The sequence below is a fragment of the Trichoderma ghanense genome (assembly GCF_004382785.1).
Source record: "Trichoderma ghanense strain CCMA-1212 chromosome Unknown scaffold_6, whole genome shotgun sequence".
NCBI classification, from domain to species: domain Eukaryota; kingdom Fungi; phylum Ascomycota; class Sordariomycetes; order Hypocreales; family Hypocreaceae; genus Trichoderma; species Trichoderma ghanense.
In genome coordinates, this window is record NW_027395669.1 from 1,133,233 (window position 1) to 1,148,671 (window position 15,439).

The 15,439-nt window shown below is 53.3% G+C and overlaps 4 protein-coding genes across 4 annotated transcripts; 3 read left to right on the forward strand and 1 right to left on the reverse strand.

Annotated features, from left to right (window-relative positions):
• Positions 1–65: 65 nt before the first annotated feature.
• Positions 66–1,164, forward strand: CCMA1212_005981 (uncharacterized protein; the record flags this gene model as incomplete). Its single annotated transcript, XM_073703223.1, has 5 exons — positions 66–249; positions 325–380; positions 439–510; positions 568–711; positions 778–1,164. The coding sequence occupies 5 exons, from the start codon at positions 66–68 to the stop codon at positions 1,162–1,164; spliced, it is 843 nt and encodes a 280-aa protein (XP_073558431.1).
• Positions 1,165–6,099: 4,935 nt separating this feature from the next.
• On the forward strand, positions 6,100–10,125 carry CCMA1212_005983 (Leptomycin B resistance protein pmd1; the record flags this gene model as incomplete). Its single annotated transcript, XM_073703224.1, has 1 exon — positions 6,100–10,125. The coding sequence occupies one exon, from the start codon at positions 6,100–6,102 to the stop codon at positions 10,123–10,125; it is 4,026 nt and encodes a 1,341-aa protein (XP_073558300.1).
• A 1,601-nt stretch (positions 10,126–11,726) lies between these two features.
• On the forward strand, positions 11,727–12,834 carry CCMA1212_005984 (uncharacterized protein; the record flags this gene model as incomplete). The annotated part of the gene is made up of 2 exons (XM_073703225.1): positions 11,727–12,563; positions 12,607–12,834. The coding sequence occupies 2 exons, from the start codon at positions 11,727–11,729 to the stop codon at positions 12,832–12,834; spliced, it is 1,065 nt and encodes a 354-aa protein (XP_073558434.1).
• A 600-nt stretch (positions 12,835–13,434) lies between these two features.
• Positions 13,435–14,234, reverse strand: CCMA1212_005985 (uncharacterized protein; the record flags this gene model as incomplete). Its single annotated transcript, XM_073703226.1, has 2 exons — positions 13,435–14,106; positions 14,160–14,234. The coding sequence occupies 2 exons, from the start codon at positions 14,232–14,234 to the stop codon at positions 13,435–13,437; spliced, it is 747 nt and encodes a 248-aa protein (XP_073558282.1).
• Positions 14,235–15,439: the final 1,205 nt, after the last annotated feature.

The following is a 15,439-nucleotide window of genomic DNA, read 5'->3' on the forward strand; positions in this document are numbered from 1 at the left end:
AGATCCACCTTCCTTCCAACAGAAGCTCTAAGCTCGAGTCTGCACGGTCAGACCCAGTGACAGCCATGTCGAGGTTCGTGGTGATGGACGAAGCCGAGCAAGGACGCGAGTCTGCAGAGCCTTTGATCACCGCAGTCAACCATCCTGGTGGAAAAGCCGGCCAGGCACGCCTCATTCCCTGCGCTCCGTGCGTTCGTCGTCTTACGTCCGGCTCACCGAGCCAGTACCAGCCTTGTTACGATCACCTCGGTGAGTCTATGCATCCAAATCACTATGACTCCTGATGTCAGATCGTGTTTGGTATTGACTGACATACGGCCATAGGTCGCAATGCTAAAAAGTGCTTTCAATGCTCGTCAAAGAAGAAGCTGTGTCACGAGGTATGTCTGAGTAGGTATCTTGCGACTGTTTCGAGCGGCTGGCTAACCTGGTGCTTAGCTACCACCAAACGCTGTCTCCTTCGGCCAAGAATTTCAAAATGCCACTATCAGACGCTTTGCGGGACAGGCGGTATGGCATCCAGTGGATCTAGAAGCTGACTTTCTACATTCTTGCTGACTGAATCAGGTGGATGACTGGAAAATACTTGGAGAAAAGACGATGCAAGCTATCGACGAGGCCGACGAACGTCCCGTGAAAGGCACACGGCGTGGACTCGCCGGAATTGTTCCTACCAATGGGACTGGAAGTTGGATGGAAGATGACACGTCGGTGAGCTACTCGCCAGCAGCTGCACGAAACCATTCAACGAGATTTCTAACTTGGGAGTATCAACAGGAATGTGGCCAGCCGCAGGTGGACTTGGAGGAGCAGCAGCCCACGATCCAACAACAACTGCAGCAACCACAGCCACCGTGCCAGGAAGAGCCTGCGCAGTCAACTGGCGACTTTCAACCGCCAATTCAGAACACAGCATCACGACAAGATTTGCAGGAGCTGAGGGCTCAAATTCTTCACGATGTTCGACAGGTGCTCGTGGAGAGTAATCAACATCAACGCCAACGCCAAGATGACTGCGGAGGGAAAGAGTTTGCACCCTCGGCACCGCCTGCGGCGGAGCCTCAGATTGAGCGGAACAGCTTGAATGAGATTGTTCAAGACATTGTGGATGCGGCCCAGCGCAGCCGCAAAGGGGTTGCGACCATAGTCATCCACTTCCGTTAGGCTATGGTCCAATGATGGGAGCATGGCTAGCTCGGTTACTCTGGTTTCCGTTGTGCCGCTCGATATAGACCTGGCTCAGGGATTGCAGCTATCCATTTCTTCTACTTATGTTGACAAGGCCACTATGTATCGCTGTCTTTGTACCTAGATGTATGGATGTATGGAGAGCAAGTGGGACGAGCCCCTTTTCATGAGCTGGGCGACTCACCTGCGAGTAGGCAACACTATAATCGAGAAGATCCCCTGAAGCAACCTATTCATCATCGGTCCCCTCCCCGTCACCGCAATTAGGTAGTCAAGCTTCTTTTTAAAGACAGGCAGCCGAATCCCGTACTCCTCCCGATCATTTAGCCAACCGAAAGATCGGTGGGAGTCGAGTCCCGCCCATCTCAGGGGCAACTTCACCTGTCCATCAGGATTGACGGGGTCTCGAGGGATCCGTTCAGACGTTCTGCCTAAGCAGAGTTTCTTTCAATGGCCCCCTTTTCTGTCCCATGTTCCAGTTTTAGTTGTCATTACATGTGATGGAAGATGGACAGACAGGCAGTGTGACATTAGGCATCCAACATCGGGTTACGGACTGGATGAAGCTCCCTAGTAGAATTGAAAGGCGATTGGTACCGTACATGTGGAATTCTATCTGTGATATGAAGAGACAAAATCAAAAATGAGAAGAAATGCATTAAAAAGTAAGCAGATGAGAAAGAGTACTCTATCGTACGGTCACTAAGGTCTCCAAGCGCGGCAAAAAGATGATCTCGCCCGGGCTCGAACCGGGGACCTTTTCGGTGGTGTCAACAGATGTTGTTAACGAAATGTCATGACCAACTAGACCACGAAACCATGGAGTCTGGATATCCCAGATTTGATGACGGCAACTGGTGCTGTCAGCATTCTTGAAGGTTTGACCGAGCGGTCACAACACCAAGAAGAAACCCAGCTCACAGCATCACCATGTCGAAACACGGAGTTATTGAAAGAGACCCCGGAGGTAGCGGGAACGCCAAAAGCCCGGCTGGCGCCGCGAAGGAGCCAGACCATTGCCCTAAAAATCTTCACTCTAATTACGCTAAAGCTGGCGAGGCTGAAGCATCGGATATCCATGTCCATACAAAGCAGATGAGCGATCCTCTGGACGGGGGGCCGATGTCTTTGAAACGGCCTACTTTCCACGCCTTGATGCCTGACATGTACATTGTACGAGTTTGAAGGGTTTCCACCCAATACGCTCGCAGCAGGGAATATACGCAAAGGACGAACGAAATGTCCAGCTGGTTGCCCGTGCGACTCATTCTCCGGGATTCTATGTTGGTCGGAGTTGACTCATTGCAGTCGCAAGGATGACGACCTGCGTTTTGCCACATGCACTTACACACGCCGTACATGAAGCAACGCTGCAGATTGCCTTTTTACGCAGCAACTTGCTCCGGCAAGCGGACTGTACGAGCAGCCCGGCAAGAGACGAAAAGATGATGCGCGGGGGAGATTCTAATTACATTTGCTACTATCCCGGTCTCAATTTGCTGCTGCTGCACATGGCTGCCTTCTAGTTTGAGTTTGTTTCCCCCTAGCTATGGCCTGCGCTGGGCGTCCTTCTCCAGACTATTTGCGTGTTGTAATATCGGGATTCAGCAAGGGCGGCGGCATTCGGAATTGCGAGCCATGGCACTAAACCGATTACTGCAAACGAAAGAAATACGAAGGCGAACGAAGCGGAATCCTTCCATACTTGCTCCTCCTCCTCCGTACGGACTGCAGCTGTCATTGTGCATACCGGAGCCGGGTCTGGCTGACGTTGATCCGGACAGTCGTATCGGATCTGTACGTTGGCTCTGTTGACTGTGTTGATGGAGATTAGCCTTATGCCCAACAAGTGTCTGCCTGGATCACATAAACTGATTGGGAGATGTGACCATCCACTTCTCTCTCGGCACAGAAACAAGCTTTTCTGGCCGCTTCGCGATCTTTCCCCCTATCCTCGTCCGCTCAGTGGATGGTTCTGGTCGCGGGTAAGGGATGGCACCCCTCCTATTGGTACTGGCGGTCTGGATTTCGGCTCTGTTCTTGAGTGCGAGGGGTCGTTGAGCCCATCTTGACGACCTCAAGTAGATGACGTTTTTTTTTTTAGCATCAGTGATTTGAGGTACGTATACCAGTAGCTGTGAATATGATTAGTTTAAAAGGGAAACATGCTTCATCGCCACCTACAACGTTCCTTTCGTCACATATCTGGGGCTTGAGCCGTGTTGACAGCATCTACTGGTGATGCGCTGCCAGATATCGCCTGTTGTTGACCGAGTACTACTTGAACCGGCGTGACTCCATCTTCGATCTGGGACCCCTGTGTCAGCTCTCGAATCGGAAACCACACTGGGAACAGGCCCTATTTCCAGAAGCGCCTCCCCCCGGGCACCGCAATCGTGGCAGCCTCCGGGATTCGGAGTCGGAGAGTGACCCGGTAAGGATGGATGATGCGCAAACGAGGAGTCAGTGCCGATAGCCGCAAACGGTAAGGTAACCGCAAAGTATTACCATCTGGCATGAAAATAAGACGGCTGTCGTTGCGGCGGATTAATGAGTCGACTCATACATGTAATCAAGGGGTGAAGGAAAAGCAATGGAACAATGCGTGAGGTGACGATGCAGTGCAGCAGCACTGAGGCTTCGATGACTCACCACAGTCGACTCGGAGGCTGTTCAGATCGCCGACAGGGAGCAGCCGATGCCCACGAGAGGCCCGTGGATGCGCAACCTCGTAGATGCATGTATGTATCTGTACCTTGGTAGTGACACAAGCAAACGGGCATTCATCCAATTTCTGCGATCTGGGCACTTGGACCCGGATGCGCGCTGGGCTGATGCGTCAGAGATCAGGCGTCAACTCGCCATGGTTACCAAGTCAACTTGAAGTCGTCGCAGCAAGTCAGAACAGAGAATCGTCTCTCCTGTGCGCCGAGAAAGAGAGACATCGATGGCAAAAAGGACCGGTTGCACGGGTGTGACCAGCTGCTCACGATGTCAACTCGATACCTGAGGGTAAAGTATAGGCACTTGTACGAATCTTGCCATCTCGAGATACGCGTACTCGCACCCGTATGTACGCTGAACACTTGGACGGGCCACTGCAGCGCTGCTGAGGATACGTCTGACTGCGGGTGAGGTTGTCTGATGTCGATAGCCTGGGAGAGAGACCTGGAGGCGCGAATGAGAGACATGGCTGAGATCCTGCTTGTTGAGATCCTCGATGGCCCGAGTCCTTTAACACATGTGCTACCCTGACGGATTATCTGAGCAGCCAGGTCTCATCTCGTCTGAAGCTGTGAGAGGTCTTGATACTTGCAGCCTCATGCTGTAACAGCACGGTACGAGTACGTGTACAGCACCTCATCCCCACCACTGCCGCAAGGCCGCAAGAGCTACTAGTACTTGTTGCGATCCATGCTGGGGCACGGCCGAGTTGTTCGGATAGCGCTGGGATTCGCTCTTGATTCCGGCAGGTCAAATTGCATGCTCGTGCAGGCATCAGCTGTGTGCTTGTACATGCGAAAGAGACCTGCTTTAGGTACCTTCTTGCCGTGAGAGCTGCAGTTGATATCGACGTCCCACCTGGGGCTCGTACCTAGGTATTGTATTCCACCGTACATGCAGGGGCTCGCTTTCCCAGGAGCTCGAGGCCAGACCCCTCACCCCGCTGAGGGCGCGAAACCCAGAGCACCCACGAGTGCCATTGCATTGCACAAGGGAGAAACAAGTTTCAACAACGAGAGCCTCATTCGCTCCTATTCACCAGAGCAACCAAGCGATACCGACGCTGCGAGCACGTACAAAGTTCCTCCCAAAGGGACATGTAACTGTACCTCCCACCTTAGTCCAAGCGAGAAACGCCCGTACGAGAGGCTGTACTATGCATCGTGCGAAAAGCCCCACCACAAACCGCCTCACCTCCCAATATTTGCTTGCTCCTCCTATTTTCCAGCTTCTAGCGCGCAGCCGTTTCAATGTTGCCGGGCCCCAGAGAAGTCCACCCGCGCTAGGCTTGTCGGGCCCAGCTTCAATCCCGTAGCTCCAGCGCGATGGAGCCGCCACCAGGGACCTTTTTATTTCTTTTTTTTTCTCAATTTTTATCTTTTGCATTTCGCATTGCAGGGCGTTGTCTCTTACTACCAACCACCAAGGTACCAGACTGGTATATGCAGCTGGTATGCGTGGCACCAATCAAATCGCGCTTCTTGCTGTTTGTGTACGTCCGTAATTACGGGGCTGTACGTGTACAGGTCCATCAAGGTATGATACTTCTACTCTACCTGCATCTCTTGCAGTGCGTACTCCGTAACTGTACCTTTGCATCTAGACGCCCTTGCGCAACGACACTCTCGTTCATGGTACCACGAAGCACGCTAGGCCTTTTTAGGCAGCAAAGGGGCGTGGCAGCAGGCACCGGCTTTCACGCTTCCCGGTTCTGCTTCATTACAGGTACCGCTACTACTGTACCTGCTCCTGCCCTGTGGAGCTGGAGCCCGTCGCATCGAAGGCCTTCCATCCGAGTTCTTATAGTCGCTGCCTCTCGTGCTGTTTTGAATCCGAAGCTTCACTCGACATTCTTCAGGCGCCACGTCCTTTTTGGCCTGTACCGTTCCTTTTTTTTTGTTTTCTTCTTCCAGAAGGGTGCATCTATATATACCGCCATAGTGCCCCTCCATCATCGCCTATTGCCGCATTCATCTCGAGCCTCATCTCGCAGCTCGACATCGACTCACTTTCGTTTCTCGGAGTGACGCGCTGGTCTCATCTCGTTGAGCCACCCCGGCAACCGACTCCGATCATCATTGCATCCGATATCTGCCACATCTCGCCCCGGCATAACTGGCCTTGCTTCGAATAGCCGCCTTTAGTTCCCGTCCCCACGCCCGTGGCCGGCGCGGCAATTGAGAGACGATGGCCGACTCAGAAAAGCCGCCCATCGAGGCGCAATCGGCACCGACCTCGAGCCATGGCGCCTCCTCGGATGTCGATGTCACGCTCTCTTCGAGAGACGGCCAGAAGCCGGAGACGCAGGTCGATCTGAAGAAGGTCGACTCCAAGCTACCTACTGCGCCTGCTCCCAAGGCCGCCGACGACCTCGACGAGCTGTACGCTCATCTGCCCGCTCACCAGGCCGAGATCCTGAAGCGCCAGGTCTACACCCCCGAGATCAAGGCCGGCATCAAGGCCGTCTATCGATATGCCTCCCGAACCGATCTCTCCATCATCTTCGTCTCTGCCATTTGTGCCATTGCTTCGGGTGCTGCCATTCCCATGATGACCATCATCTTCGGTCGGCTGCAGGGCGTTTTCCAGGATTACTTCTACAGCGGCGGTGACATGTCCTATCACCAGTTCGTCAACGAACTGAGCAAATTTGTCCTCTACTTTGTCTATCTGGCCATTGGAGACTTCGTCGTCACCTACATCACCACGGTTGGCTTCATCTACACTGGTGAGCATATCGCTGCCAAGATTCGTGAACACTACCTGGAGAGCTGCATGCGCCAGAACATTGGCTTCTTCGACAAGATCGGCGCTGGTGAGGTCACCACCCGCATCACTGCCGATACCAACCTCATCCAGGATGGTATTTCAGAAAAGGTCTCTCTCACCCTCGCGGCTCTGGCTACTTTCTTCACAGCCTTCATCATCGGCTTCATCAACTACTGGAAGTTGACCCTTATCCTGTCCTGCACTGTCTTCGCCTTGGTTCTCAATGCCGGTCTCCTCGGTCGTGTCATGCTCAAGAATAACAAGGCTTCTCTCGAAGCGTTTGCTCTGGGTGGCAGCATGGCTGATGAGGTCCTCAGCTCCGTCCGAAACGCCATTGCTTTCGGCACGCAGGATCGCCTCGCCAAGCAATATGACACGCATCTGCAAAAGGCTGAGAAGTATGGAACCCGCGTCAAGGGCTCCATGGGCGTCATGATTGCCGGTATGATGGGAATCTTGTACTTGAACTATGGCCTGGCTTTCTGGCAGGGCAGCAAGTTCCTTGTGGAGGGCATCATCCCCTTGTCCAAGGTTCTGACCATTATGATGTCCATCATGATTGGTGCCTTCCAGCTTGGAAACGTCACCCCCCACATTCAGGCCTTTACAACTGCACTCGCCGCAGCCGCCAAGATCTTCAACACCATCGACCGAGTCTCCCCGTTGGACCCTTATGAGGACAAGGGCGAGAAGCTCGGCGACTTCCAGGGCAACATCCGCTTGGAAAACGTCGAGCACATCTACCCCTCTCGACCCGAGGTCAAGGTCATGGACGGCGTCACCCTGGATATTCCTGCCGGCAAAACTACTGCTCTGGTCGGCGCTTCTGGGTCTGGAAAGAGTACCATCGTGGGCCTGGTCGAGAGATTCTATGACCCTGTTGGAGGCACCGTCTACTTGGATGGCCATGACATTAGCAAGCTCAACTTGAAATGGCTGCGTCAGCAGATGGCCCTCGTCAGCCAGGAACCTACTCTCTTCGGAACGACCATCTACCACAACATCCGCTACGGTTTGATCGGCACCCCGGACGAAAACGCCAGCGAGGAGAAGCAGCGCGAGCTCGTCATTGCCGCAGCCGTCAAGGCCAACGCTCACGACTTTATCTCCGCCCTGCCTGAAGGATACGAGACGAACGTGGGTGAACGCGGCTTCCTCTTGTCTGGTGGTCAGAAGCAACGAATCGCAATTGCCCGCGCCGTCGTGTCGAACCCCAAGATCCTGCTGCTGGACGAAGCCACGTCGGCCCTCGACACCAAGTCTGAGGGCGTTGTGCAAGCTGCCTTGGAAGCTGCCTCTCAGGGCCGAACCACCATTACCATTGCCCACCGATTGTCCACCATCAAGGATGCACACAACATCGTCGTCATGTCCAAGGGAAGCATTGTTGAGCAGGGTACCCACGATGAGCTGCTCGAGAAGAGGGGTGCTTATTACAACCTCGTCTCGGCCCAGAACATTGCTGTCAGCCAGGAAACCACCGAAGAGGACGACGAAATCGCCGAGAAGGAGGAGATGCTCATTCGCAAGCAGACCACCAACAAGGAAGAGTATGAGGCCGATCCTGATGACGATATCGCCGCCAAACTTGACCGTACTGCTACCCAGAAGTCGGCCTCGAGTATTGCCCTGCAGAAGCGAAAGCAAGAGGAGGAGAAGGAATACAGCCTGTGGACTCTCATCAAGGTCATTGCCGCTTTCAACGCCCCCGAGTGGAAGTTCATGCTCATCGGCCTCGTCTTCTCCACCATTTGCGGTGGCGGTAACCCGACCTCTGCAGTCTTCTTCGCCAAGCAAATCATCACTCTCTCGCAACCCATCACTCCCGAAAATAGGCACCATGTCAAGACGACTTCTGACTTTTGGAGCGCCATGTACCTGATGCTGGGTATCGTCCAGTTCCTCGCCTTTGCCTCTCAAGGTATCCTGTTTGCCGTCTGCTCCGAGCGCCTCGTCCACCGCGTTCGAGACCGTGCTTTCCGCGCCATGCTGCGCCAGGATGTTGCTTTCTTTGACAAGGATGAGAACACGGCTGGTGCTCTGACCTCGTTCCTCTCGACGGAGACGACTCACGTTGCTGGCCTCAGTGGCGCTACGCTCGGTACCTTGCTGATGATGAGCACGACTCTGATCACGGCTATTGTCCTGTCGATTGCGATCGGATGGAAGCTCTCGCTCGTCTGTGTCGCTACCATTCCCGTCTTGCTGGGATGCGGCTTCTTCCGCTTCTGGCTGCTTGCTCACTTCCAACGTCGCTCCAAGGCCGCGTACGCCGCGTCCGCCACGTTTGCTTCCGAGGCCATTTCTGCCATCAGGACCGTCGCTGCCCTTACCCGCGAACACGACGTCTTGAGGCAGTACCACGAGTCGCTTGCTGAGCAGCAGAGACGCAGTCTGAGGTCGGTACTCAAGTCCAGCCTGCTGTACGCCGCTTCTCAGTCGTTCAGCTTCCTGGTCTTTGCGCTGGGCTTCTGGTATGGTGGTACCTTGATCGGAAAGGGCGAATACAACCTGTTCCAGTTCTTCCTCTGCTTCATGGCTGTTGTTTTCGGCGCCCAATCTGCTGGTTCGATCTTCTCCTTTGCCCCTGACATGGGCAAGGCCCACCACGCGGCCAAGGAGTTGAAGGTCCTGTTCGATCGCAAACCCGCCATTGACACCTGGTCAGAAGAAGGCATGCCGGTGACTGAAGTCGAGGGAAGCATCGAATTCCGCGACGTTCACTTCCGTTACCCGACCCGCCCGGAGCAGCCAGTTCTGCGGGGCCTGAACTTGACCATCCAGCCTGGACAGTACGTTGCCCTTGTCGGTGCTTCTGGCTGCGGAAAGAGTACTACGATTGCTCTTCTCGAACGATTCTACGATCCCCTCAGCGGTGGTGTCTACGTCGACGGCAAGGAAATCAGCTCGCTCAACCTCAACGACTATCGGTCCTTTATCGCTCTGGTTAGCCAGGAGCCCACGCTCTACCAGGGAACCATCAAGGAAAACATCCTGCTTGGATCTTCTGACCCCAACGTCTCTGACGAGGCTGTTGAATTTGCTTGTCGCGAGGCAAACATCTATGACTTCATCATGTCCCTGCCCGAGGGCTTCAACACCATCGTCGGTAGCAAGGGTGCTCTGTTATCTGGTGGTCAGAAGCAGCGAATTGCCATTGCCCGAGCCCTGATTCGCAGCCCCAAGATCCTGCTTCTCGATGAGGCGACATCTGCCTTGGATTCCGAGTCTGAACACGTTGTGCAAGCTGCCTTGGACAAGGCCGCCAAGGGTCGCACCACCATTGCTGTGGCCCACCGTCTCAGCACGATTCAGAAGGCCGACATCATCTACGTCTTCAACCAGGGCCGCATCGTCGAAGCTGGTACTCACACTGAGCTGATGAAGAAGAACGGTCGCTATGCGGAGCTGGTTAACCTCCAGAGCCTGGCCAAGCACCATTAGTTGGCTCATCCTTTCGCAACTCTTTCCATCTTTGCAATTTTTGGTTTATGCATGAGATATCCCGACAGCAAAAAGGCTGTCCTATCCATCCATTGGCGTTGTTTCGGCGATATCATAGAACAGAAAGAGAGCGATGTGCTTAGAAATGCATGCCTTTCACCTACCTAGGGAGAGGACGGGTCCATAATGTCTTGTTTCGATAAAAAAAAGTTGTATTTAATCTTGTTGGCCTGCTTGACCACATCTCTTCATGTCACTCTAGTCCCTTGTGACTTTAGAGGCTTTTTTTTTTTCCTTGTTGGTTTTATTTCCACCTTTTCCTTTTTTCTTGTGGATTTACGCAGTGTTACGGTGGAAGAGCGCATGAGAATGAATGACCGAGACCCAGGGGGTCAGACACACCGATACGTACAACGTGATCGGTGCTTTGTGGCATGAAATGAATTCTAAGACGATTTCACTCTCGAATGGATCTCTGTGTGTCTTTGATGCTGTGATTGTTCTGGATTGCGCGGTGTGACTCGAGTTCGGCTGGCTGGGGGACTTTGTTATCATGGGTGATGTCTCTCTTCCCCCCTCAGGTACGGGTGTAACTTTTTGGAGAGGAACGCCGCAAAGAAGTGTTTTTGGGGGGAGGGGGAGAGATGTCTAGATATCTGGAGCTTATGACGGATAATAATTCGTGATATTATGAAGCGAAGCAAAATCAAGGAGTCGGATGAAGTGTGTTGTGTCGAGTTAGAAATAAGCGAAACATTCTCGAAGCTTTCAAGAGAAGTTCTTTTTACTTTTTATATACCTATATATAAAATTCCCTTAAGAAAGCCGTGGAAGGTTGCCTAGCTTTGGTATTATTGGTCGGTTGGAGAATACCTGGACGAATGCGTGCGATGTTTCTTTGTCCATTGGTACGCAGGAGGGGGAGGGGGGTTGGAGATGCTTCTCTTGCGCTGTAACAAGGACAAAGGAAGATGCTCTACGGACCTGACAAGAAAAATTGCAAAAAAAGAGAAAAAGTTCGTAGAAGGATACAAAAGCTGAGAAAGTTCCATAGAAGCAAACAACGAACAAAGAAAGAAGAGCAAGGCTCGGAGAACCGGACCGACGAGAGATGATAGAATATAAGCATGCGTGAAAGAGAAAAAAAAAAAAAGGGACGAGGAGTATGGAAGCTACCTATGGCATTCATTCAATGTCACTAAAGCAATGCGATCAAGACTTGAAACCAGTCTTTTGGTTAGATAGTTCTCTTTCTTTGTTGCCCTGATTGAAATTTGTCTTTTGTGAGAAGTGATCATTTCAAGGCGTTTCATCGGGTCCATGCATCGCGGTTTGTTTGCTTCATTCATTCAAGCCGATGCCTTCGCTCGGACTTGAAAAAGTTGGTCCGGGCTCGTATGTAAATGCATCAAGACGACGGATGAAACGATAGAATAAGGAGGCTTCCATGCTGGTACTATACAAGATTATATATATTCATGTTCGCCCCATAGATACCTCTGCATGACGTCCATCTAGCCGAGCAAACACACCCTCCTCTCAACCTCATCGCCTTTCTAAAAGCCGCCCTCCTTCAAGGGCGTCAAATTGTCCACCCAAACATGCACCTCTTGAAAAAGTCCCGCCGCATGCTCTCCGACATCTTCCACGCCCGCCCAAACTCCGACCACGCACGCACGGAATCTCGTCCCAAGTCGTCTTCTCTCTCGCGCAGGAGGAAATTCAAGCGCAGGACCTCATCGGTGTCCGTGGCACGGAAGACGATGGATGTAGTCATCTGCAGGGGCGAGAAGAGGAAGCGGCAGAGTCTCGACGATGATGATGATGATGAGTGGAAGTTTGTTCAGTGCAAGAAGAGGCTCGTTGGGGGGTTTGTTTCGCAGGGTGCTGCAGAAGAGGACATTGAGCGGGAACAAGTCCGATGCAACGACATGCTTTATTCGTCGCCTTTTCAATGCGAGGCTTCGGGTGTCGAACCTGGCGAGCTGCCAGATCACTACGAAGAGCTCCTGGAAAAAGTCCACAGCAACCTCGAGAACCTCACCATCACAGACACGGACAACACCTCGTTCCCCAGCAGCCCAACCAGCACCCACCAGACATCCCCCGAACCTCACGCCGATCTCGACTACGCCTGGCTCCAAGGCGTTCACGAGTGGGAAAACAGATACCGCACGCGGAGATGCCACTCCGAGTCCTCCACCAGGATCCTCTCCTGCGCCAATGCCGTGACGGGGGAACTTCCTCATGGTAGTGGCCGCAGGTCTGCGCCGCCGAATCTGGACACAGTGTGGAGTTTGCCGAGGGCCTTGGATCGCCGGGCTTCAGTTGGAAGTGTTTCGGCTATTTCTGCGGATGGGACGCTGGATGGGATGATTGATGAGTCGGCTCTGGAACTGGTGCTTTTGCCGGGATCGGAGGCTGGGGATGATGTGGAGGTGGGAGGAAAGGAGGACGCGGATATACATGTGGAGGGAAAAGAAGAAGAAGAAGAAGAAGAAGAAGAAGAAGAAGAAGAAGAAGAAGAAGAAGAAGAAGAAGAAGAGGAAACACAAGTGGGAACAGAAGTGGAAGACGTCAGCGTTGAAGCAGCGATGGCGGTCGTTGCTGAAGCCATTCTACAAGCAACGGCATGGCAGGGAGTCGAAGCGCCGGCACTGCAAGCAGACCAGACGATACCGCAAGAATCGCAAGTGGCACCTGAAATAGAAGGGGAACGAGAACCAGATTCAGGAGCATCATCAGAGCCAGTATCGAAGCACGAACAAGAGCCCACGTCAACACAGATGACAGAGCCCCCATCGGAATCAGCTTCGCCGCCGGCAGAAACCGTCTCGGAGTTGACGTTCAGGACGAAGTTTGATTCGCTGGCGAATTGGGGCCTTGACACACCCGAAGTCGAATTCGAGCATCGTGTCTGCCAGCGACAGGTCACCGCGGAGGACGTGGCAAGCCGGATCAGGACGGTCAAGGAGAAAATGATGGAGAGCTTGCTGGATATTGAGCAACGGCTTCGGCCTCACTGTTCTGGAGCTCGGTTTTGAGGCAGAGCGAGAAGGAAGGAGAGATAGGAGGTGGACGAAGGAGGAGGCGTGATTCCATTGTGCTTGGCTGCGATGCTTTTCTTTCTTATTTCGCTTAATTCCCACCAACGTTTCTGATAATCCAGGTCACTATTGTTCTATAACGACGGACCTCGTCTGAGCGATGCTGCTCAAAGACATCAAATACTTACTAGGTGGCGCGTCTGCATTTTTCCCGGGACCATGCTACTGAGCTGGCACCAACCGCCGAATACATGTGGCACGCTTATCTTCCAGTGGTTGATTGGCTGGCGTCAGTCTTTTCTTCTTCTTCAGAAATCATATCCATCACTTGAAAGGAAGACGAGGTATTTTGGTCATCCGGGCCGTCTCTCAACGCCAGCGCAAGGTCAAGCAGACTCTGCTGAGAAAACATGCCCTTCGTGTCAATCACAAAGTGCTTCCAGCCCAGGTACGCGTTCTCGTTGTACGGCCTCATGCCCTCGAGAATGGACATTGCGGCGATGACCATGGCGCTGTTCGGCCAGCAGTCACTGATGCGAGCCCACAGATTCAGCGCCTCCTTGCTATAGGCTTCCATGGACGGAAAGTCCTTGCGGTCGATGCGCATGAGCTTTGCCAGGTCATTGTGGGCCTCTTCGGCGGCCTCTCGTGGGCTGGCCGTGGAATGCAGCCACATCATTAGATCGGCGGCAGAGGTGTTGTCCTGCAGCCCGCGTTCCAGCAGCACCGGCAACAGCTCTGGCGCAATCGAGCCCAAGATGAGGACGCGGGCGCAGGACTCGGCAGTCGCATGAGCTTCTCTTGCGCCAGGCCTCAGCGAGCTCCTTTTTGCAGAGCCGTCGAGGTGGGAGGCGAGTTTCAGGGCGCGGGCATTGGCCATGATGAGGAGCCGCCAGGAGTCGTAGTTGACGTACCCGCGCAGCTTGTCAATATGCTGCAGGGCCTGCAATGTACTCTGGCAGAGCGTGGCCGACATTGCGTACTTACAGGGAGAACAGGGAGAGCAGCAAAAAGGGGTTCGACTGTGTTGTTGGCTGTTGGCTGGTAAGTAGAGGCAGGCATGCTTGTGCAAGGGGCATCTTCGATATCCCTCCAAGCCCATTTATATCAGGGACATTCTTTGTTGTCAGTGACAGGCCATCACTATCAATCCACGCGGGGAGAACGTTGCTTATCACTCTCCATGGAAGGAGTCAAAGGCAGACGCAGAAGGGATGAAGAACAGAGCAGTCAATTCTAGGAATGGAGGCTCTTGGAGACACCCACAGCACAGTAGCCACCGAAAACACGGAATCAAGAGGCAGCAACGGAGTCTTGGCCGCATCCTGTGACAAATCAGCCGCAGTAGGGCGGGCAGGCAGGCAAATCAGAGAGGCAGCTGTCATGTATCTGTCGGCCTCGCGGAGGCTGCACGTTGACTCTGCATTTGTGCGAGTAACGGGACTAACATGTCACAATATCAGTCGCCGATGCTGTGGCGCCGGTGGGTAGATGTCCAATGCCGTTTTGGCGACAGACGACGGGCGGTGAATCGGTGCAGACGGCGTCAAGATGAGGATGAGGATGGACTGATGGCGGTGGTGAGGCGAGGAAAGGGCCGGTTGAGCGTTGAAGAGTGAAGGTCTGAGGTGGAAAAGACGAGGCAGAAACAGGTGTGTGAAGTCGAAAGTAGGTACAGAGTTACAAGTATGACTGATGGCCCATCTTGGCAGGCGGTGGAACAAAACAACGACGCTGAGCATTGCACCTGCCCGTGTCAGAAATGGCTGAAGCTCTCGGTCTGATTAAGAATAAGAATACGAAGGATTACTTCTGTTTTGATGCTTTAGAATATCAAGGTAGACTACCTAGGTATCTATCTAGAATAGCCTTTTGTTATATATGATTCCTCTTCCTTTCAAGTCCAAGTTACTCGTCGTATCAGCATCGCATTTCCATCTCACTCGCCCTCCTCGGTTACACCCTCAGTAATAAGCGACCCCCTTCGACTGCTCATATTCCCCTTCGCAAATCGTTTCCATGTCTGCCGGCAAAAAAATGCGCCAATCGAGGCCAGGCAATAGATACGAAGCACCCTCGAAACCAGACGCGCGCTTGAGACATGCAGCCATGTTTGCTGCCAGCCACAGCACATGCCCGGGCCTCCATAGTAGGTAGCAGTATCTAGCAGTAATATATCCTCGCGTTTCCCTGATTTCAACATTCATTTCCACTAGCTCGGCGGTCCGCGCTCTGACTCGGGGCGGCTGCAACCACCATGGTCGGCG